At 40.5% G+C, this 25,916-nt stretch overlaps 1 protein-coding gene across 1 annotated transcript in view; it reads right to left on the bottom strand.

The window, feature by feature from the left end:
• nck2a (NCK adaptor protein 2a) overlaps positions 1-25,916 on the bottom strand; it is a 34,478-nt gene that overhangs the window by 4,538 nt on the left and 4,024 nt on the right. The window contains exon 2 of the mRNA XM_046405141.1: positions 5,244-5,485. Within this exon, the coding sequence (XP_046261097.1) occupies positions 5,244-5,469 (226 nt within the window). The 5' untranslated portion in view covers positions 5,470-5,485. The remainder of the gene's footprint in view (positions 1-5,243; positions 5,486-25,916) is intronic.

Genomic DNA, 25,916 nt, shown 5'->3' with positions numbered 1-25,916 from the left:
CTACTTCCAGTTGTTAAAATAATAAAGACATACCATGTGGCTGACATCATTTAAACTGTTCACTTGACAGTTTAGGCTGCTGTCAGCATATGCTCATGTGTGCTACTAATAACTGAAGCGAGCTTCCTGACAGCTAATCACCCAGTTTCTTCCCCCCACAGAGCCTGCTGAAATGCCACAGAAATGTCATTGGTGAATAGAACATTTGCATTGTTTGGGAAATTGTTGGGTTCACACAGAGTAGCATGAAACTTGCTGGCAGAGAGGAGAGGAAAAAGAGGAAGAGGGCTGTGGAAAAAAAGACGAGTGGTCCCTTGGCAGCTGTTTCTCACACACACACACACACACACACACAGTAGACCAAGCACATCACAGGCCACAGCTGACAAAAACGCAAAGAAGAAGGATGAGACAGGAATAACAAGCAGATCATGTTTATGGATAGCAGTGTCTATCCTACATATCTGATAGCTGTGTGGATATGTGTGGATGTGTGTGTGTGTCGATTCTGTATCTCCTGACTGCAAGCTAAAGACAAAGGCTGACACTTTGGCCTACACTTCAGGTGCTCCCTTAGGAGAAATGAAATGAACTGTATTACTGCCTTGGAGTACAGAGGAGAGACACACAAGAAGAGAGTGAACACATGGCCCCTTAACCTAAGTGAAAACACTTGAAAACACATGCACACCTTCCTTCTTCACTCATTTCCACTTCAAGGCACTGGCCTGCTGCAGGAAGCGATATTCCCTTCAACACATTCACTGCACACCTTCACCTACCTCTTCATCTTAAGGAAGGACACTAGATATTCAAACCCAGAGGACTTCAACTAGGAAGTGAGTGAAAGCCTCAATGATAGCATGTTGCAGAATATTGATTCACTCTATAGCTCACAGTGGAATGCAGTGTGGAGGCTACTGTAAAGTCTACACAATACCTCACCACCCACCAGACTAACCTGAGTATGTGCACTAACGAATAAGCACAACCTGGCCCGTAAATGAAGCATTAGCACTGTGTCACTGAGCGCAGCGATTTTTAAGGGTAGTTTAAATGGATCACAGATGAGCTATGTGTCTCTTTAAATAACCCTCACACGGTTGCTCTGTCCTCAATAAGTGCCCTAAGGTCTTAATGCATTACTGTGTGCAAAAGCAGCAAAACCTGCTAAAAGGTTCAAGGAGAAAAATGAAAATTAATTGTGCAGCTTAAATTAGAATAAAAATGAAGGTGGCAGTACTCTGAAGCATCAACCTGTACAGCAGACACAGAGGCAGCAGAGGAGGCAGTTTAGAGGTATGAATTATGTGCAGGAATTATTTAAAGTTTTAAATTCCTACCTTTTAAAAAAGATTAAATTGTTTTCGTTATTAATTTTTAAAAAAGTCAACCTTTCCCGCTATTTTTTTTCCCTCAACAGCAGGCTGTGCTACATATATACTACTGTTGTTTGGAGCTGGAAAGCAATGACAGCTCCGGCACAGACAACAGGGTGACTTGTATGAGTACATACACAGAGTGTGTATACCCACAGAGGAGACTGGGTGTCGTCACACAGGCCACCTGATGACAGTCAGTGCTGCTGTGGCTCAGGAGGTAGAGCGGTTTGTCTACTGTTCGCATTGGAGGGTCGATTCCCACCTCTCCTGTGCATGTGGCACTGAAGCTCTGGTTGCACTCCGGCCAAAATTGCTGATCCCAAAACCAGATAAATGGGAAGGGCTGTATGAGGAATGACGCAAACAGTGGTAAATACGTGAATAATATTTTAATGTTGGGGTTGAGCAGGGCCTGGTTCGATATAGAAACATGCGGCGATCCCAAACAGGAACTAGTCAAAAAAAGGAAGGCATTTTGACCTGTAAATGAAGCTTGATAAAAGCTTACCTAAGGTATTACAATTCATCCTGAGGGGAGTGTCTACAAAATGTCATGGCAATCTGACCAATAGTTGTTGTAATTAAGTCTGGACTCCCTTTAGGTTGTATAGCCCGTATTCATCTTAGACCATCCAAGGCCACCAGAGGATCCTACACATCTCTAATTCTTCCCACAAACTACTCATGGAAATTCATTTGTCCAAATGACCAGCAAATGCACCCCTGGTACCTGCCAGGCTGTACAGACCATCTATAGACAGAGGATTTTGGAGGCTCTAGCAGAAATCCAAGCCCTTATTAGGAGTTAGTGTAGAGCACATATTGAGCTTTACACAGGTGCACAATTTTATCTCTTTTCAGAGAAGTCTTACTTGCCAGTTCATTGTGATGGTGAGTACTGGCCCAGTTTCAGCTATGAGTAGTATCGCTGCTGAAGTTTTTCACCCAATACTGTTTTTATTTCCTGTGAGTAGAAACTGGGGCACAAAGCAGTATGAAGCCATTTACAATTCAATTCTGCCTGGATGGGTGCCGATGATTCGACCACATTAAAGCACAGTGAATGAGGAGGGGAAAGCCGGAGACAACAGCAATCACAGACGATCTGTGAAGTCCATAATCACAATGTAGACTTACTAAAGAGCTGAAAAAGAGCCAGGATGAAGTAATCTCACTCTCAGCCAATCAGATTCTCTAGTCAAGTGTGTGAATAAGTTCCATTAGCCCATGACCTCACCTATTGCTCATCACCTCATCATAAAAATGTTCTCGCCTACTGGATTTGCTCAAGCTTTTAACACTAAAGAGCTACTGGGCTGCAAGCAAACTACTCAGACTGAAATGGAACAACGCAATAATGTTGTAGACAAAATGTGACACAGTCGGGGACAGAGAGGTAATCCATCAATCCAACACAACCATTAGCCAATGATTTCTCCACCAATCAATTTACTGATCAGAGACAAGCAGAGTCCTACAGTGACTGAGAAAAGGGCTGATATTAACAGTATTAAAGTGGGGGAGTGAGGGGGAAATACATGTTGTCTCTGCACACAATAGACCCCGGTGTGGGTGACAGTGGCAGGCTGTGCCACGCTGGCCCACATAAAGCGGCAGATTTCCCCCGAGGGCTGGAATTCACAGAGCCGAGAGGAATCAGTGCATTAGACCAGACTCCCTTCATCTCGCTCTATTCTCCTCACCCCTCAACCAGCCCCCCAACTCTAAATATGGCTGCCTTTCAGGGCCACTCAGTTACTATATTTATTCTATCTATTCATTCCATCTACCATCCTGATGTGAAGTGGTAACTGATGCTAAAACTGTCAAAACAGATGGATTTCTGTGCTGTGCTCCATCTTGCTTGTGGCCCGCTGCAAGAAAGTAGAGCAAGATGATCATTTTCAGCTTAATTCGTTCGTTCTCAATTTGAACTATACACATATGCACATCCCATTTTAGCACACATCTACCACTGATGCATCTCATCCCGTCTAAGCTGCTGTCTGGCTGTCACATTTGTAGTGTCTGTACCCTGTGGATGATTAGGGGTTTCAGTGTCCCCTCCAAATAATTTTAAGCCCCCACCTTCAAATTCAAAGTCATATAATCCAAACTCACAGTATCTGCAGGAACTGATAGAGAGCTTGATCACATGGGGCAATGACAATCACCTGGAGCTCAGTATCATCAAAACCAGTGAGGACTACAATGCTTCAAATATGGACGTTGCTACAAATTTTAAAACGTGGATGCTTCACACACATCTTTGCCCTGGCAGCAAAGAAGATCTATAGTTTCAAGATGGACACCCAAGATTAGAGTCACTAGTTCAGTGTGTGACCAAATGTGAAATATGGCCACAATCTCGTCTGCGGTTCCTGAGTTACAGTGTTGAATAATGGACAAAAAACATTATGATGTCACAGTGAAGTTGACATCTGACGCTCTGGATATAAAATATCATCAATTCATCATTTTATCCTATTAACCATTTGAGTAAAATTCGTAATAGGTGCATGGATTCTTGAGTTATGACTAAAAACATGTTTAGAGGGATCACAGTGAGTTTGACAACCAAATACTAATCAGTTCATCCTTGAGTCCATTGACATGACATTTATGCCAAATTTGAAAAACAAAAACCCTCAAAGTGTTCCTGAGATACTGCATTCAGAAGAATGGGATGGATGTACATACAGACAGCAATGCACAAACAACATGAAAACATAACGCTTCAGGCCACAGCTAGCGCAGAGGCATAAAAATAAATTAGCTCATATGCTGTTGTGAAGCCTGACATCTATTACAAACTGGTTATGAGATCATTTGTCTTACTATCAGTCATAATAAATTAAACCAATTTCCTGCTTCCTGAGTGACACAAACACGAATGTTTTGAAGATGCAGGGTCAGATGCAACAGAAAGCTTTACCACAGATAACACCAACGCACAAGAAAACTGCACTGGCAAAAGGTTACACCGCTGCTCAGGGACATATCCGGAGCAATGTGTGCCACACATATGCAAAGAAAATAAAAAGTGAGAAAAACTACTGCCCTACTTTTCCTCTTCGATTTTTGTTTTTGACAGTTTTCAATATGCAATACTATGGACACAGTTTAGTCAATACTCAAAAGTACTGACTATGTCTAGTTCTGGGGTACAAAATCTCTTTATGTCACAAGTTGTGGAAGTTGATTACTTTCAATTATGGCAGCTTATTGTTCAATGTGTCAACATGTTGGTCCTGTTTTATTGATCGATTGTAAGGAGAGAAAGAAAACTTCAATACAAAGGCAGGTTTGTTGTAAAATGAGGAAGGACCTTTAGAGACACCAGGTACATATGAAAGCCATTTTCTCTGCTCTCATAACTGGCTATAGCAAAACTAACTCTCTCTTTATTTACAGAGTAGCTTCTTAATAGCTCGCCTTTTTTTGTCTTACCCAAATCCAGAAAAGTTTTCTCATACAATATGCACCAAGAGTTCTTCTCATAAGTTGGGAGCTATGGCTACACAGGCAGTATAATGTATTCAAGTCATAACTGGGACTGAGAGACAGCGCGCTGACAGCTGAGAGCAACGGTCAACTTGAAGGGATGTCTGGAGTGCACAGTGACAGCTCCCAGCTGGGACAGTGAGGGAATCACTTTACTTCTAACACTCATGCATGCACACAAGAGTGACCACTGTTAACGATCACAGCTTATCTCCTCTACCAGGGTGCAGAGTGCACTGGGAAGGGAGTGAGGCGATTTACCACTTCCACTGACAAAAGAATCTACTGACTGCAACTCCTCTTGTACACACAGGTGACCTTTTACTTCTAAGCAGAATAAAACTAAATTCTTCTTACCCAGTGTGTCTTTGATGTTCTTCACCAGCGAGCCTTTCTTCAGGCTGTTCTTGCGCTCGACGTAGTTGGATGGCACATACCCCGTTTGGTTTGCAGCGTTGCGGACGCGCCACCAGGTCTTTGAGTCGTCCAAGAGGAAGAGACGCTCGTTTTTACGGATGTCAAGTTCCTGGTCCTGCTGGGCCGTGTAGTCCCACTTGGCTACAACAATCACCTCCTCTGTCATCTTTCATGGAGTCTTCCTGCGGAAAGACGATGACTGGAGTCAGACAAGTAATAACACGGCTCACGAAGTGCCACGCAGAGGGATCCAGCAGCATCAGAGTGATTATTAGGATAGGAACAATTTGGCACAAGGTAAAGATGAAAAGACAGCCAGTTAACTGGTTCAGACAGCAAACACTGCCACTCCCTCAAACAACCACTAGGGGGTAGACAGGATGATGATGACTGGTTGAATGAACTGATTACCGGTAGTTCATTACTGTCAGTGAGTTACTGAATAACTGTTAGGTAATTTACATTTTGAAAAAAAGGAATCATCAACATAAAGATATCCTTTGGGTCATAATAAACTGAGCGCCAAATTCTTCACAATGATTAGTATCAATTTGGAAACAAGACTGCATAAATACATCCATACCTTCTCGTTGGTCTGTAAATGTAATCTTACGTAAAGACAAACTGCTTGTAAAAATGGGCTATACAAATAAAGTTGTCTTGTCTTGTCTTAAATATCATATGTAATGTTGAGTCAAATTTTAGGTGTGTGTGCATGTGAGTTTTGCTGTGACAAGTGATGAGTCATTACAAATTAATCCAAATTCATGCACACGATTTTTAAACCGCTTATACCAGCTCACATTAGGCATTAGACAGGATACACTGTGAACAGGATGGCAGTCTATCACAAGGCTAAATTACATAATCAAGCTAAGTATGAATGAAAAGTTTGTGGTAATATTTAGAGGCAAAACAGGAACCAAAACTAATAATTCTTTGGATCAAGATTATGACAACATCTCAAATTGCTGATGATGTGATCACTCCTCCACCATAAATAATCCACAACACACCTCTGAATAAGATACAAAATTAAACCAACAGCTGAAAATACGACGCACAAAATGCAACATTCAAGCTAAAAAAAGGAACCTCTGAAAAGCCCTCTTTGGTAGAGAACAGAAACACACGAATCAATTCATGTGCTTTTCTGCCTCACTCACACACACACACACACACACACGCAAAGACTTCCCCATTATCATTACATGCTCTATTTCATTCTTAGGGGAAGTGATTTGACATGGGTTTCCTGGACCACCTTAACTGCCCAGGAATTGAACTTGTTCAGGAATATGCCCAAAAGGATGAGTTAAGTTTGATGTGATTTTGTTTATTCCTGTTTTGTGAAAACTTTATTTTTTCCTGTGATAAAAGGCATCTCACGGTATGAGAACTATCCGAGCAATTCGGTGTATATTTAGCTCACGTCCAAGTTAACAGTCTGCTGCTGGAAGCAAGATGACTGCAATAAATAAAGTAAGCAGAAGTGGTGCAGGTGAAAAGAATTCAAAGATACAGAGTGAAAAATCATGTCGTCAAGCTTTAGTGTTAAAGCACTGAGATTCATGGCAGCAAAACCTTGACAGCTGAATATCTTCTACAACACGATCAAATATCGCAATAAGATACTTTTCACAAAGCTCAGAAGAAAGCATAAATAACTGAAATGAAATGAAAACCCCCGCTGACTCAAACACATTAAAATGGAAAAAAACAGTACTGATAAATGTGTGCGTGAGGAAGAAAGTGGGTGAGTACATTCATGCATATTTAGTATATGTGCACAACAATCTAGATTCAATTCATTTTTCACTAGAACCGGGGGGGGGGGGGGGCACAAATTCCTCACACAAGATGCAGGGTGATTGTATAGTCCCTTACTCGTTTTGTCGTCGACACTGTATTCTTTAATGAGAGGGCAGAGCACAGATGAAGCTCAACGACAAAAGAGAATTATGTCTCATGAGAAGTGTAGCTGCACAAATTAGACCATATAAATGATTCCATTACTGCTGGAAAGACTTATATCTTTTGCGGAGGCTACATTTATTAAATGCAAATGGGAGCACTCTAAAGCGCTGGCTGTTTTTTTCAGCCAAAGATATTCGCTTCCACTTCAATTAGGCCACAACCACAGAGACAGTGCAGCCATTACTGAATGCAGTCTTAACGTTTCAGCCAAAAGCAGGCATGTGTGTCCACCAGCCGCTTTCATCTCTACAACAAGCAGTAAAAAGTTTGTACAGTAATGCAGCGTACTTGCGTGAATGTGCCTCTGCCTGCCGTCACTAAAGCTGTCAAACTGGATTTCTTCACAGGCCGGGACAGGGACAGCTAAGACGCAGAGAGGAGGTGGGGTGGGGGGGTTTAAGTTAAGTTCACCATAAGTTAAGTTACACAACTTTTCAGAATGTGACAACTTTTACTGCAGCAACAAAGCCAGCAGAAGCAAGATGGCAAAAGGGTCTGCTCGTCGCACGGAACGGGACGAGAATGCAGCTGCTGTGATTCTTTGGAGAGCGCAGGACGCTGAAGTGGAAGGCCAGATTTATGACAAGATGAGAGACGATGACGTCAACTCTTCCAGGAGACAGGAGGTATGCGATCGTGCTGTGGCCTCTATCTGCCTCAGGCTCGAGCTGCTGGATTAGAGGAAGCTGTTACTCTTCTTTTGTGTTATTTTATTCATTCCTCCTGTGTGGATGGATGAGTAAACCAGACAGTATTTGTTGAAATGCTCCTTGGTATTACTGTTGCAACATTTGAGATATTGATGCTAATATTCCCAGGGAGTCATTGGAAACACCATATGATATGTCAGAGAGGAAGGAGGGATGCAAATCAGCTAACTAACTACTCTACTGTTTTACTATTATTTGAATTGCTTACTCAAGATGAAGCATGATTATTCATTTCCACCAGCAACAGTGGTTGTTTAACAATGAAGACAACAACTCTCATAATCCAGAAAACATCCTTTTTTTTTTGCAACTACCCTGCATTTTCTATTGCGCATGGGAATCTTGCAAGCCATTAAGCAACAGGAAAACATGTTTTCCTGTTTTACAAATGCTTCACAATAAAAGCCTTCTTAAGAAATTAAGAGTTTCTATCCACTTAAGTGCTTATCGCTTTTTGACTCGAAACAGATACAGGAAGGGTCGATTTGTTTTCACGGTGTATTGCAGTAACTCTGAAAGGGCTAATGAAGCAGAGCAAAATGAGGCTTCACATTGAAGTATTGTAGCGTCTAACAAAATGTTGGACAGCATAACCTGCACCAACTTGCTACTAATACAGTTCGCTGGGGGCTTTTTGGAGTAGTTTATCAGCACTGTGTGCGCAACACAACTCACAACAAAACAAAGGGAAGCAACACCCTGTGATGCTGATTTATTCGGCTATCTCAGGGTTCCCACTAACTGGCTGCTGGCTAACCCAAAACAAAACCATGAGCATTATTTTAACATTCCTGACAACAACCAGACAGAAGAAGGATCAAACAGTCAAGAGGCAAATGTTGCGCTATTTCTTTCAAATTGTGTAAATTCTTTGTGTAAATTGGCAGAATAACACATGATATTACCCCATCCTAGCATGAGCACTTCAACTCCCCTCATCCATGATACCAATTCCTCTGTCTCCTTGACAACCCTGCTCATTACGCAGAGGGATGGGAAAGCCACTCCAAATCAAGACCATCCTCCTCTATGGGTAATTGTGTATGTCAGAATGGCATCTATACCATTGCTCATTGTGATGCCTGCTAACATGCTGTCACTTTTCCTATCAATGAAATCCACAAGAACAGCTTATACAGAAATTTATCTGAATGTGTTTCAGTCAGCTGTGTGTGGAAAGTGGATCCACTCAACACAAACTGTTATGATACAGCCGTCATTTAATCAGAGCCACTAACCCCGTTTCCTTGATATGGTACACAGACAGATGGTTGAACAAAAAACATTTTTCCTGTGGGAGAGTACACAAATACACACAAAAGAAAACAAACACATTTGGGAGAGAGGGGGTTTAAAAAGAGAAGAGCCCGGGAGCTCATGCTCCTTGTGACCCCTCATTCCTCTGCTGACAGAATTAAAAGAGTAAAGATGAGCGACAGACTGCTGAGCTGGGCTTCACCAGCACTTCACAACTCCCTTCAGTGAGGGGGTAACGCTCAGAGGCTCTTTCAACACCACACAAAGAGAAAGGGAAAGTAAAAGAGGATTATAAAAAAAAGAGGGGATGTTTAAAGAAAAAAAACGTCTGGCAGAGCTTTCTGTGTTTGGCATTCAGGTCAAAGACAAGCAGGATTCAGCCAATGGGAGACATCTGCACCCCCCTCCCCCTCCACTCCACACTGTTTGCAGTTGCTGTTTCTCAGAGGAAGGACAACTGCCTTACTCCCTACTGGCAATCAGTGTCGGAAGCACTAGGAGTGAACTGAGCAGACTGAAACATGAGGGCCAGACTCACTGTTGCAGCCACTGTGGATCTAATCATATTATTCACTGAATTATTTGTCTCCAACAACAAAACCAGGCAATTGCATAAATACATGCAGTCAGTGTCACCAATGTTTCTTACATGTACAGCTGCTGCTAGCAAAAAAAAAAAAAAAAGAGTGACAGCTACATGAAACAGACAATGTTGTACAGCCCCAACAAGCCATCAATCTGTCACCAGCTCACACAGAGGATTTCTGCCAGGGTGGTGGCCTGTCAAACCTAAGCTCACTCCCGCCAGGCCTAAGCAATTACGTTAAAATTCATTTTCTAAATGTGCATTAATAAGGATATGTTGGCGGAATGAAAAATGGGACTGTGAGGGCAGAAAGTGTATAGCAGGTACACATGATTATTTATTTAATAATATTACAACGAACAGAAAAGGTATTGTGAACTTTCTACGTCACCACTCGGAGGCTAACATTAGCGGAGCAGTGACCTCCAGCAATAACAAACGAGATCAGTTGACCAGCACACACTGCAGCATTTAACAACTTTAACCAACTCTGTGCGGAAGAAAATAAGTCCACGCACAGCCTGTTTCTGCACCCGCTCAGCGTCTGGGACAGCAATGACAGCAGCCAGCAGTGTAGGAGCGAGGCTGCTTTCTGCTTTCTCCACTGCAGGAGATGTTAATAACAACACAGCGGAGGGCTCCCCCTCTTCTGCCATTATCAAACAGGAGAAGGTAAGATGTCCACAAATTAATTAATCAACGCAGTTATCTTCATTCTATCATGAATTGATTCTGAAATGAGGCAGCACTCAAGTATCATGATAGTATCAAATAGGGAGATGAGCACATTGTCCCGGGCCTGAATGTTTTGTTTTTTTTAACTACAGTTACAGTGGGCCAGTTCATAATAGCTGGAAAGTCAAAGTCTGTTGGTTAAGCCCACAACGCGCTCTGGTGATGAGTATCTTTTGATCAGGACTAACAACTCAACTCAAACCCTGTACAGGACTCTCATCTTCCATCAAGCTCATTTTCCACTCTGTGATGAGGTTGGTGGTTGCTATTCATGAGTTTTGCTATACATGAGTACGCCATCAAAATGAAAAAAAAAGGCCCAAAACTCAGACTCTCAAACACAACGCCAAAGGTTTCTCGTGTTCAGCTTAAAATAGGACCTAAAAGGAGGCTCTCTCTCAGACCACAAAAAACAGAGGTGGGGCTGGATATCACCACATCATATGACTGCACATTTAAAGACAGAAGAGGCTTCTTTATCAAACTCTGTGGTAAGAAGCACCAGCTAAACCAGCAGCAAAGCATGACTGAAGACAGAGATTAAAATCTCTATAAAGTTCAGCTATTTATGATGACAATCTGATCAGCACACATTTGGGAAAAAATTAAAAACTCAAACCTGTAATACCAATTTTTTGAAACAATGACACTGACATATCATCACCTTTTTCAGTTGATATGCTGACCTTGTTGAAAGACACTTACTTATTTACACATATCCAGTAGTTGCAGAGTGACATCATCATTAAATTAGACTTGTGTTTGTGTCCTGTCCACCAGATGAATTGAAATTCAATATTCACTGTGGTTTAGCTCTGTACAGCTCCACACAGCCAAGTAGAGCTGCACAATCGAGTGATAATTATCAGGCTTATTACTACAAACGACCTATTTTGTTTGAACAAAACATGATGATGTGCACACATTTAATTTGCTGTGCAAATGAAATCAATGTTGTGTGCACGGTACCATGCACTTGCATCATCTCAAAACAGAGAGAACTTTTTGCATCAGTTCAATTCTTGCTGCTTTAGAACAAAAACGCCCAATTGTTCTCATGAGTCTCATGAATTGAGAGGAATCCCTTATAGCACACAGACGGCACTGACTTCATAGAGGACAGTACTTCTCAAAAGTACCAAATTATATCCAGTAAGCTTATTACAAAGTTGTTAAATGTATGTATCAGATAGTGTACTGCCTGCTTTCACCCAATCCAGCCCAATATCAATCCCTGTTGCCAGGTAGTCAACCCCATCTTCTTCATCCTCTTTAAAACTTTCATAGACGATTAATCAACAAAACAAGCAATTTGAAGAGTTCCCCTTGTGCTTTATGAAACTACAATGGGCATCTATCACTGCTTTCTGATATTTTATATACCAAACATGTAATTAGGAAAATAACTGAAGAATAAATCAATGATCAGAATAATCTTTAGTTGCAGCACCATTTTACTGTCTACTGTTTACTAAAGGTTTTTGTCCCTGTAATGTGTACTTAAACTATATAGAGATAGAGTGGCAGTAGCTCACTCATGTAGGCCACTGAAGTAGCAATGCTGAACTTTGACACAATTCTAGGGAAAAATGCCTTAAATTAAATCTAAACAAGGCCAAATGACAGAAAGGTAGAATTCCCTTGTCTGGACAATCCTTCCCTCAAACTCTCTTGCCATCAATTTTTTACATCAGATTCATTTTCTGTCATTGCTGCAGCCCTTCTCTCCTCAGCAGAGCCAACATTGTTGAGTGAATCTCCATGACAACAGCCACTGGGTGGTCCCATTTTCACTGACATGGGCGTTCCCCAAAGAATTCGACTTTTAGCCCCTCACTCTTCAATTTTCTATATGTCTTTACAAAGCACCAACTTTCATTCCGCACAAAGGTGGAGAAGGGTGGCGCTTCAAACAAAGGTTGTTCTCCCCCCGAATTCTGCCACTTAATCTCCACGAGTGTCTCCAGAATTCCTCGATATGATATTAAAATACAAGAGAATATGCTTTTTTAACACCATATTTTGACAGCAGAATGCTGGCACTGCAGTAGGTTATAATTCTGCATCACCGCTCTTATTTAATCCATGCATCACACTTTTTCTGTGCAGACAGATGGACGTTTTCAATGTTTTTTCTACCGAAGCACCAACCTCCAGTCAGTAATTTGTGAGAGATCACAAACTGTGAACTGCAGTTTTAATTAGTACCTTCTTAGTTTAGGCACAGAGTAGCACATCATTTGAATTTGATATTATTATTCCATCATAATGACTGCAGTGAAAGATGAAAACAACACTGAATCCCTGCTGCACTGAGTACTTTTTTTCTACAGCCCTCTTTTTTTTGTCAGTCATAAATAGCTGGCTTCAAACTTGGGTTGTTTTCTCTGCTCCTTGATGCCCACTTTACCTCCGTCCGTGACAAAGCGGTGCTTGTTCACTTTGCACAGCTCCCTGCACTCTAAACACATGATGCTCTCCTGAGCAGCTTGTTCACTCATAACACACTCCTCTGTACACAACCTCTCCCTGCCCCAAGCCACTGTCTATTAGCACAGGTTTCCTTGGGTCTTTTTTAATCCTTTTTACAGCCTTAGTTCATAAGTGAAATGGGAAGGACTGTCTCTGTTTTTCACTCTGTATGTGACAGTCTGGCATCCATGTCCCCTGGCACAACAACAAAAGACGAGCACTATAAAGCACAGCAGGGCAAATGTAGTGAGCACGGCTTTGATGTACAACGCTGCTTGTTTTCCTTCGAGTGGAAGAGACGGGGAAAAACCCGAGGTGATGGTGTGTTTGTGTCTGACAAAGAGAGAGAGGCAGAGAGAGAGAGAAAGAGAAAAATCTAGTATCTGTGAAAAACAGATCACTTTCAGGTCAAACAACAAAGGTCTGGCAGCGGCTAAAGCTAATGTATTCAAATGAACTGTACTACACTGTAAATGATAAGTTTTCTTAACCCCTCAGAGTACACCCAGAGTAAACTGACACCCAAAAACATCTACAATCTAAAAATATATATGGGGAAAGATATTTTTTGGAAAAGTATGATGCAAGTGTACCTCAGGGCAGAAAGATCAATAATACAACTACATGTCCTTTCTCTCTTGCTAATTTAAAATGTCAACATTGCTAATCACACAATTCAGGTGTGTACGCTGTATTTAAGTTGAGTATGAGGTTACACTGTTGACCTTGAAGAAGTTACTTGTTTCAGACGCTGTCAATGACCTCTTGTCGTCTGGCTCAGTGAGTGTGGTTGCTCAGCTGACACTGATATGGTTTAGTTTGATATCTTTTATACTGCAAAAAACTGTTCACAAAGCTGTCCAGGAAATATGCCTTTTTTAATGGGTAGTACAGGTAATAGGTGTCTAATCATTATTTTATGCCTGTTCATTTGTCTGACAACAGAAATTGGGGGAAAATATGTAAATCAAACTAAATTATGAGTCTAAATGCACTCAAACAAAATACATAACCACAGAGAGGACATCTTTGTGTTCTCTTTCTCACCAAGCAGAATATGAATAGAAACATAAGAGTTAGCTGGTATTTTTCTTCAACGCTCTCACCTGAAGCCAAGGTTAATTTAACAACAACTATGTGAAATAAAAAGAAGTGTTGCAGAATGTGCAGAGAACAAAAGATGATTTATGCCATATTGCGCCTTTTGAGTCTGGAGGCAAGAAACATTGTGACACTGCAGTCTCTTATTGACTTGGAAACTTTGTTGAATATGAGCAGCTTGTGAAATCAAATGCACAAAATGCCCAGAGCAAGACATGCCTGCATTTCAGCTTTTCTTACACTCCATTTATTCAATATAGTCAATTAGCAAGCCAGAGTCAATCTAACAGGAGCACTCAGCAGTAAGAGGATACACTTGCTATAAACCTAAGCAGTGATCAGATATTAAACATCCAGAGTGAAGAGATTCTGTATGCTCTTTATGAATGAATGACCATGACAGTCAAGCAAGCAAGGCGTAATAAGACTGCAATCGTTTTACATCTGCAAGCAGGATTATGAAGGTAAATACCAAAGTAATAACATGATTTCTGTCAATTAAAAAATGCATTTGAGAGGTTTGGCTTTGTACCAAAAGTTGAAAATGCTAGAGCAGATAATAAATAAGGTAACACTTAAAAAGCTTCATGATAAACCTTAGTAAACAAGTCCTCCATGAGCGTTAGATTGGGGTCAGATAAGTTAGTTTTGATATGCTGCATACTGATTTTATGTTCATTCGGCTTAGGCGGTGCCCAGAATGGCTTCAGTGCACCTAAGCCTCGTAATGGTTGGTCAAACCCTAATATGGCAGAAATACTAGGTGACAGTTCCCATGGTAGAAACGGTATTCTCTACCTTGGATACATTTCTACCGTCACAGGCTATATTCCATGATATAGCTCAACCATACTGCCATGACAGATTCAACAAACCGTCACCACTTAATACACTCCTACATGCTGAACTAAGAATATCTGATGACTATTTTCCTGTTACCTACAGCTTCCTCCCCTGCAAACATTAGTCTCCAGTTCACTGAAGAGAAGCACTTAGCCCTGCACCTCCTGACTCTTCACAAAGCAAAGTCTGAACTAGAGATACAACACTTCAATAAGGGGTATGCATAATTTCCTATCAATTTGAAGTGTAAGTCCCATGAAATACATTCTAGGCCACACACACTAACAAACAAGCAGTTTTGCTTCTGTTCATTAAATGTGCTGTTTACAACTCCCACCTAGTGATGTGGAAGCAGCAAGAGCACTGGTGTCATTTACTTTTAAATTGTCTCCAGCAAGCCTCCCATTACTGCCTCTTTCTTCACAGTGCTGACAGCTCCCTCCCTAACTGACCAAACTTGAACTTTAGTGAAAAGAAAATACATAGACAGATTGGAAAAACAAAGTCACCCTGATTATATTAAGTGCAAGTTCACTCCAACCACAAAGATATATTTTCCTAATTCTCCCTTATGGTATCTATCCGTGTAGAAAATTTAATCTCTGTTTGTTTAGGTTTAAAAATTTCTGCCACCACCACAACATAAGAGAGGAAACTGAATATATATAGATATATAGCGCTCAAAACAGTAAAAAAAAATTGCATTTGAGAAACTCCACAGCTCTTTCCAGAAACAATGCCCCAGTTACTTTGGATAATCCAGACCTCAGTAGGGATCTTTTTTGTTTTTTTTGGCAAGAACAAGAAAGTGCATGGATTAAATAGAGGACTGAAATAGGAAAAATAAATTAGAATGGATTAAGAGGTTTTACTTTCAAACATCTAATTCTACACTCTCATGTAGGTGATCCTATACGTTATCGTGCATCTGTGAGGATCCCTGCAAGCAACAAATGGCTGGAAGAGATTTTCTCTTAATGAGGTAACATGGGAGGGAAACTAAACAAGCCGTGTCTATCGTGTGCAATTGTCTTGTGTGCACCATTTGCATCTCTGAGTTAATTCACTGTGTGCTTAATCTGTAATGAGTACACAGGCAGTTCTGATGACCCTATGCTGTATGGGGAAATTAACTCACAACATCTCAGTGGGCTCTCAGTTTCATTTAAAACAATATTTTCAGGATAAGTTGTGAAAGAATATGTTGTAAAATGAGGTCAACTCATGCGGAAACACGGTACAGAAATAGTCAACCGAAACTCTTCCAGCATATCTGCTTCCCTGCTTAACACAAACCACTGTTGACTTCATCCCAGCTTGAGCTTTACCTTCTCTTTGTACCTTCTGCTCCATTGGTTTTCTTTCTACTCCTCCCTCAGCTATGGACCTGAATTATTCTCTTTGATCAGTCGCTCCCATGAGAGAACATACTGATGTACCAAGAGCAATGCAGAAAGACTAGTGCAACGCAATGCAGACCTGTTGAACAACTTAAGTCGCTATCACCAAACTATAGATGTGAATCATTTACTCAGGCTATTTACTTACAGTTAACTCATGAGTGGACAGCGGCCGTGAATATTTCAATGTTCTGCGTTTGTGTCACAAAGAAAAAAACTTGAAAGTGAATTACACAAATTCAATCTGGTAAATCATTTCCTCCTGAAGATGATAACAATGCAGATATACCACAGTCACATATCTTTATCCTGACTCTGAGAGCAGACATTCAGTTCATTTTCAGGTTTTCTCTCACTCCTCTTGAGCTCTTGCACAAAAGCCTGTTAAAAGGCCTTAACACCATCAAGCCCATCAGTGTGCACGGCAGGTGTGGAGTGGAGAAGAATAAATGGAAAGATATTAATTGCAAAAAAACGCATAATGGGCATACATGTACACTCTGTAAATAAAATGTCCGTTTCCAGTGCCAGGAATAACAGGCAGAAGGACAGATGCAATTACTGCCATTAAAACAACTTACAAGTGTCCAAGAAACAATATGTCACAGTTAGGACTGCAAGTGACAGATCTGTCGACTGTGATTGTTTTGTCGATATAACGTTTGAAAAAATGAGAGGAATATCCATTATAATTTCTCAAAGCCCAACGTGACATAATTACATTGCTCATTTTTTTCAACCACCAGTCCAGAACCAGAAGATTTAATTCATTTGAAAACATGGCAGAACAATGCCTCAAATCTTTACATTTGACAATCTGTAACTACAGTATCTTTCATGTTTGACATGTTTTACATAATCCTAACCCACAAAATAACTAAAAAAATAATTATGAAAATAGGCTATTAAACTACAAATTGTTCTTCTTCAACAGGTCTTACACCGATTCTTTATGGTATAGAATGTTTTTGTTGTCATTTATTCTTCACTATTTAAAGTCTAAATGTGAAACAGTCAGTGTTGCAAAACATCAGCTGCAAGCAGATCAGACAGTCTTGTTTTCAGAAAACGGAAAAGGTGAGAATTTGCCAAATATTTTCAAGGAGGAGAAATATTTTCAGGGATGTTTTACCTTGCTATTCAACTTCCACAAGTGACTTACTTTGCATAACTGACAGAAACACCGTCTAAATTTATCCATGTTTCCCAAGACACTTTTCTAAGGACTGACAGCAGACTTGTTACTGGTGTCCTGCTTGTCTTTCCTACACGTTTGTTTGTTTAAGTTACACAACCTCATGCTGATGTCAGAGCCACGGGGAAACCAGAACAGAATGTTAAAAACAGAAACAGCTCAGTAAAAGCTACACCTTTTTTTCCAAGTATACTTGGAGCATATACATGTCAGTTCATGGGAGCCATGTTTCAAGAGCAGTTGAACAAGACGCCTCCCCTCTTTAACAGCATCAGAACGGGCTTTGCCAAGCTACAGGAAAAGACTTTGACCTCTGTAATGGCCTCATGCTAAAAGAAAAAACCTTAATGGAATGAATACAGGAAACAACTACATAACAAGAATGAAGGGAGGTTTGTTATTCTTAAATTTTTATACTGTCCTGATCTCCACCTCTTCCTGGAAGCATGTTTTAAGTTCAGGTATGTTTGATGACTTTGACTCGACAGGCACGAATATAAAAATCAGCAGCTAATTAATGGTTTGAGCTGCCAGTGTCAGCCTATACAGTTAGGTCTCCTTTATGACTGTTCTTCAGTAAGAAAAGAAACAATAAATAGCTAAAGGAATAGTTCACCATTTTGGGAAGGATTTCAGTTACATTTTTTGCTGAGAGTTAAATATGATGTTCGATCTTGTGTCATCACAGTGAATATGACCACAGACGGTAGTCGATTGGCTTAGCTTGGTATGAAGACTTGAAACAGGGGAACAGTTGGCCTTGCTCGGTGCGAAGGTAACAAAATATGCCCATCAACTCCTATAAGACTCACTATTTAACTCAATTTCATTAGTTTAAAATGACAAATTGTGGTCTTATGTGTCACAGGTGTCAGACTTTGCCAGCACGGTCACATCCCAGAGGTTCCACTGGTTGCGTAGCAACCTCACAGCGATCTCTTCTAACTTTTGGCATGACATTTCCCATTATGTCTAACTATTCCTTTGTATTGTGTCTGTATGGTGCTGTATTGTTAAAGTCAAATCTTTAATATCTGGTGTAATTTTAAATCAGATTCTTCTTTGTTATTTATAATTAAAGGTTTCTGCTGGTGTCGGTCCACATGTTCTTTAATGATGTTAAAGCTCTGAATAAATGGGAGAAATACTGGTCATATATTGTTTGTGTTCCAACACAAAGCCTTGGTATTTGACAGCCTGGGATTCAACAATCAACTATCTTTCTCCTTTAATATAATTCAAATTGTGTTCACACAGAAAGCAAATGTTTTCCTTGTGTTAATCAAACAAATTTGACTTCAAGATCACTTGCTTTTATTTGCTTCAAACAGCCAGAATACCTTATTGTACATTAACCGTAAGCCAGAAAACAGTAGCGGGCACCAAAAAGGTGTGTGTCAACTCTGACTGAACTCATCACACTCATCTTCCCTCCAGTCTTTTCTTTTTTGCATTCTCCTCTCTGTATGTGCATGAACACTTCCCCTCCAGGCAGCAGTCAACAAGGACAAAGAGACTAATTAGAGTACATTACACCGCAGCTCGCTGCTGCAGACAGGTTGAGTTGAGATAAATGCTTTTAATCCAAAAGGTGCATTTATATTTATATGCATTTTTAATCCTCTCCCTGGTCCAGATCAGAGCAGACTGTAGGTGTTTACTCCTCCAGAAGCTCCAGCTCTGTCAGTGAAACTGTCCTCGAGCGCTTCCCAGATCTCAGTAGCTGAGCTGAGCAGCGACGCTGCTGCACCAATCCATCCTCCCAACACAACACTCTGAGTTCAATTTTTTAGCAAATCACACAAATGTGCTTTGCATTGACTTTGTATATAACCGACATGCAAAAAATTTGCTTCACGTTTGATGTGAACACATGTAAATTATTTTCACCAGACATTATGACCACAGAGATTTAAATATGTCTGATTTCAACAGACTTTTCCAACGACCAGATGACATGAAAATGTTCTGATAAAACAACTGGCAGGCGCAGCCAAAATGACACTATTAACTCTTTTCCACCAAATTATCTATGCCAATGAACTGATTCATTCACGATTCTTGAAACCTGGTGCTATCTAGGAAACCAGGCTGCATTTCCACCATTTTTGAGCAGAAGCACTGTAAGCAAGGATTACAACAACAGAGGGCATTGTACAATACAGTAGTAGCAGATAGGAGATTGCATTGAAGCACTTGTTCTGTTACTACAGAAGCATAACACATTCAATGACAATTTCTTCAGGTCTTGACATATGGAGGGCTCCATATGATTGAAAATGAGGTGCATGAACAGGGTTGGAAAATGGGGTAAAGGAGGGCAGTGAGAGTGATCTGTAAGGGTAAAAGGTGGGCCAGACAGTGAAACAAAGAGCTGAACCTCGCAGATGTGGTGATTTGTAGTTTCATCACTACAAACAACATTTTTCAAACTTTCGAAATGTTTTCACATTTCATTATTTTTTTCTAAAAATACTAATTACAGCCTCTTTAAGGTCTCACTTTCAGACCCGTGTTTCTCTTTTATTTCACTTGTTATCAATTTAGCTTCTAGTGTTAAATGCTAAATTTCCAGAATTCCAAGTCCAGCACAGGGAATGTAACACCTGGCTAACTGCTCCCTACGGTGGACAAAAACATTTTTCCTGACACCTTTAAATCATACAAACAGCTTAGTTTTCTTCGTTGCTCTTCAGGTTAAGGCCAAAAAAAGCTGCACATGAAGTTATCTCCCTGCCAGAATGTTCATCTGTGTTTAGTGCTTTGGCTGACAACTTTCACAATTCACTCGACTTGTGCAACAGTGATTTGGTGTGACCTGGACATAAGATGGCATTTCTGCTTCTCTGACATGCAGATGAAATCACTCTTTCCACTGAACTGCTGCCACATAAAGCACTAAAGCACCACATTCAGTACGCATCTGCCGACAGCTCTCCGTGCGCTGCTGAGGAAGACTGAGGTCATGCTCAAACAACTGTGGTTCTACTGAGCCAAAACAGCAGACAGGGTAAAAAGATGCCCTGCAACATGGGTATATGGGTCTGTGTGTGTGTGTGTGTGTGTGTGTGTGTGTGTGTGTGTGTGTGTGTGTGTGTGTGTGTGTGTGAGAGTGAGAGAGAGAGAGAGAGAGAGAGAGCAGAAAACGGAAATACTCCACAGGCAAAATACTGTGTTTGTGTGTGTGCAGTCTTGAATTCTCATGAGAACCCTGTGGCTCTCTGAGCTATACATCTCATAAATAAAGCAGGATTTCCTCCAGCCTCAACCATGTGTGTGTGTGTGTGTGTGTGTGTGTGTGTGTGTGTGTGAGAGAGAGAGAGAGAGAGAGAGAGAGAGAGAGAGAAAGGCACAAATGGATTACAGGAGGCCTATCATATTGCTCCATTCAGCAACTGAATCAACTAAACACCAAGCACGCAGGAGCAGCAGCACATTTCAGGACAAATAAATGAAGACATATTATCTTTATAGCCTACATGAATGGTGAATTGAATTGGTGGGTCTACTTTGATAATCCGCCTTAAAATATTGAAAGATATTTAAAGCAGCAAGATCAAAATTGAGCTGTTGTCTCCAAAGCATTAATCTGTCCTCATATAGATTTCATGAGCACTGAATTATCAGCCACAACTAGGCAGACTGTCCTGATGTTTGGTCTAACTGGTTTTAAAGTTCAAACAGGCAGTCACACGACTTTTACTGATACCATCTCCATGTGCAGTTACTGCGCTTCTTTCAGACACCACACTAAGTTATGAGATTTAAGTCTATAGAACACAGTTGTATATTACAAGCTACCTGAGCAGCAAGACATCAAGAAAGAGATAAAAAGACAATCCAAGTAAATTTTGATCATTCATTCTGTGGATCCAGAACATGAGACATGCCAGGAGAGAGGCCCTCATCAAAATTTTAAAATCATCTGGGGACTTCTTTGTAAGTGCACTACAGCTGCAGATACTTCTCTTTTATCAGGTGACAAAACACAGCACACCAATTTATAATACCATGAGACATCACGCTAAAACTCCAGAAAGTTATCATGGCGACAATTACTTATCTTTCGTCACAACGATGGCAAGATAATCAGTAGAAATATGGAGTTCATATTACAATGTAATGTACCACGAATGTGTGTCTTCCCTGTGTCAGTGGAGTGGCCTCAGATCAAAAAATATTACCCACAAATAATATGCGACAGAAGGCCTGACAGATCAGAGCCCTCTCCACACTACCACTTATCAGACATGTAGCTGTTCTCACTTGGCTGTTCTGTGTTGTGTCTTGTCTTGCTTATTGTGTAATTCTGACAACACTGTTTTGCTCCTGCACTGTAGAAGTGACAGAGCTCATGGCAGGTTTTCACTAGACATGAATTCCATCCATATAATCCCTCCCATAATGCAAGTCCCTGCAAACACTATTGATACGCCTTGACAAGCACCCACTTTCTTATTCTCTGTGTGCAATGTGGCCACAATTATCGTGTAGGAAAGTGCTTAGAAACACGTTCAAATTCTCTCAGCCCGCTTAATTCACATGAGTCATCAACGCGTTTGCTTGGTGCATGCTTATAGATCCTGTAGCATAGAGGTTTTCACACCAAGTGGCATAGAGGGGAAAGGGTGTGCATTATATTACATCCAGCAAACAGCAAAACCTGCTTGTTTCACTGATCCATATCTACTTGAAGGCGTGCTAGTGGTGAAATCAGCAGCAGCAAAACATGCAAGTTTCTCACCTCACCTGCAATGGCACAGTCACATAGATCCAGTGTCAGATCATTTCAACTCACCTCAAGCCATTCAGAGCTTTACTTCTGTTACAAACTTCAAAGCTGAAGCAGCTACAGAAAATCAGCTAAATCATTTGCATTGTTATTAAACCATACTGCTGCGTTTAAAATGTAGCTCACTGACAACTGGGGGACTCTGATGCCAGCAAGCCATTCAGTGTCTATGACAGAGGTATATCATCACTCTACCGGTCTTGCTGGAAAACAAAAACATATAGTCGACTCTTGGTTGCAGAGTAGAGCTAGAATGTGATGTTTCTTTTTCCAAATAATAATAATAGCCAGGGTGGCTAGGACACCTATGCATTGGTGGTGGAAGTGGGGGGTGGGGATGGGGGGTAGCGTCAACATGCTACTCCTTCTTGGTGAAGATCAACTGTGGTGGGTGAAAAACATAAGGGACAACATTTGAGTTAACAGTGCATCAGTAACTATGCATTACAAAGTGGGATAAAACAAGGAGAAATGAATAATTTACTTCTTAAGACCAGGAAGAGTAGAATTATCTCAAATTGCAGAAGCACATAGTCTGTTTCAATTAAAATAAAGATTAAAATGACTATAAATTAAGCACCATAGTTGTTGCAGAAATCAAGAAATCTATATCGTATATATGTTTGCTCATCACAAAAAGAGCAGGGTGCGGAACGACTCATCATCGCACAAGAGGGAAAACCCTTAACAAATGTAAGTCATAATGTTTACTAGAGCGTCTGTGCCTTTTGGAGCGTGCATGGGTACGGTGAGAGATTATTAATGAGGCTGAACATCAAGAGGGACGCCTATAACGTGAGCTGCAATGCTCCAAGGGGAACTTGGAACGTGGATCATTCTGTGAAATACAGATAAGCCAAGCCCTGTGCTCTGGGTGAGATAACTCAGTGTTTGTCTACATACTCCAGTTCATGCATCAGGACAGCCAAAGGGAAAAACGTCCACTTAATTAAATCAATTAGAGCATGAAGGGTCTGCTGAAGCCCCCACTGAAAACAAAATTATGGAACAACGTCAAATAACAGCTGAACTCTTTTCAGTCAAAGAAATTCCAATTAAGCACAAGCCTTCTTTTCATTTGAAATCTAAACACATCTAAAGATAATTTAATCGCTGATAAACCAGAGAATTGCTAAGCATTTATATGAAAGGTCCTGGTCATATCTTTATCTGTTTTTACTAATACGTTTGAGAGAGGCAACTAACAATTATCTTAATTTTTGATTCATCTGCCAATTTTTTTAGGTGTGCACCAATGCTGTTTGAGCACCAATAATCACCTTATCAAACAGGTCAGGTTCATTGTCCCACTTGAAACAAAAAAACATTAATTTAATACTTAGCCTCTTCCTGGATGTTTCACAATAAATGTCTTTGTGGTGATAGCAGAAGTGTTGACTTCTTGCAGTTAGCCAACATTACTCAGGATTTTTGGACAATAGGCTTGTACATTTTCTGCATGTTTTTCCAGATATGATCTTGAAACTCCGGATCAAAGGCCTGACATTTTGGAATAAAGGAACACTGTCATCAGTACTCGGTATTGGCTGGTACTTTGATTTTGGATATCAGAATTTGTATCCAGGGAGAAATAACTGGCATATCAGCACACCCCTAATATTTTCTTGAAAAACTGACATCCTGTTTCGGCTTTTAAATAACAGAATATAGCTTCTAAAAAAAAGTAAATTACAATTTCCCAGAACATAAACTGGAACCGGTTAACTTTTGCTCTTTTGCTTGCAACACAACTCAATTGTCAAAAGAGCTCTTAATAACTCTTTTCAGCTTATTTTTAATTTTCTTCAATTAATCAGTTATCAGTTAATCAGTTGATTTCCATTTTAATATTTTGACTTTGCATGTGTGTAGGAACCTAAGGTCCTGAACTTTTGTCCACAGTTTACACTCTCCTGCTTTGAAGTGTTGAATTTCAATCCTCACTCTGGCTCTCTTTATGGTCCTAAGTACCAATTTTCTGCTATGTAACATGAACTCCATACACACTGAAGGAAAGTGTGGGGTGCTGCTGACCCTTGATTACGATTTAACGAGCAGTTCTCCATGTTTGTGAATTTACGGTCATGTTTAGGGAAGAGGAGTTGAATTTACAATCTCCAAAGTGATGATCCTGAAGACCTCCTCAGGTTTACCAAGTCCCACTCCCCAAATGCCATGTCTTTTCAATGATTACATTAATTATGAAACATGACTACCAGCATTCTGTTTTTTAAATTATATGCCTGTTACTAAGACATGTTATGTCTTAGTAATATGTTTACTTCATCATGTTTCAAATTCTTGTACTCCTTAACCTCTATGATCCCTTCAATGCCATCTCAGGCTTTGACATCACCATGCACCATCCACAGATTATGATGTCCACAGGTGTAGTTTTGTGGACCAAGTGAGTGTAAAGCTGAGATACTACACCACCATACAGGCACCAGCTTTACTCACTCCCAGCACCCTCCCCAACTCCTGCCTCCTGCCACCCCCCCATTTCACTTTGTGGTCTCTTCCTCAGTGTCCCATTGCAGGATTAGGCCCAGTGCCCAGTGGTGACACAAGGACACTGGAGCCAAAAGACTGTTAGTTCAGCTTTAGGGCATGATTCAGGAACTCAAGCAGAGTGTTGGAGGAGGAAAGTGATGATAGAGATGAAGGCCAAGAAGGGGAAAATGGGCAAACTAAGGGAACAAAAGAAAAAATGCTCAGGAAGGACAACTGAAACCTAAACTACTGATGAGAACTAGGGGCTAGGAATTAGGAACTAAGGTTAACCTGGGAATTCTTAAGGTCCAAGGTTCAAGTTACAGGTTTCTTTCCGCTTTCTCCTCTTTGTGCTCATCTTCTCCACTATGCTCCTGCTGTCATCAGTAGCGCAGAAGTCACTGCCAGCCAATTATTAATATTAATGTTATAGAGCTCATGACGTTTGTCAATTTAAAAAATAATTCTGCAAATCAAGAAATCCCAATTTTTCATCAAACTGTTGAAGTATCGGACTTTGAAATATGCAATAAGAAAGACTACACTGTCCCGCAAGTGATGTCTTGTTTAATTCTTACCAAAACCTTGTCGAGCCAGTCCCGTCAGCTAGTTAGCTCACACAACAGACGAACTCTCCTTTCACAAAGCTGCAGTTGTCAACATGGCCAAACTTGCAGTGATTATCACTTCATTTAATACTTTTTCTGGGCCAGTCTAATGGCTATGTTAGTGACATATATTGTGAGAAAAGAAAAATGTAATTCACCCAAAACTAAACAGCTCTTTAACTGCGCTACGACAAACATCACATGTAATTCATAGAAAAAAAATTATTCATCTCTCACTACTGTCCACCATACATATTGTTTTCTGAAAAAAGGTCCCAAAAGTAATACCAGAGGGAGAGGGACTTTGCTTCTCTATTGCTGTACAGATATGCATGTGTTTGTGTCTTTATGTTTTATTTCAGAAACCAGAGAATTATGCACCACCTGACATACAGTTTGTGCTACTTGTACTGTTTCCATTTCACAAGTGCAGAGCTTAAATCC

The sequence above is a fragment of the Scatophagus argus genome, chromosome 11, assembly GCF_020382885.2.
Source record: "Scatophagus argus isolate fScaArg1 chromosome 11, fScaArg1.pri, whole genome shotgun sequence".
NCBI classification, from domain to species: domain Eukaryota; kingdom Metazoa; phylum Chordata; class Actinopteri; family Scatophagidae; genus Scatophagus; species Scatophagus argus.
This window is presented reverse-complemented; position numbering and strand designations above follow the sequence as displayed.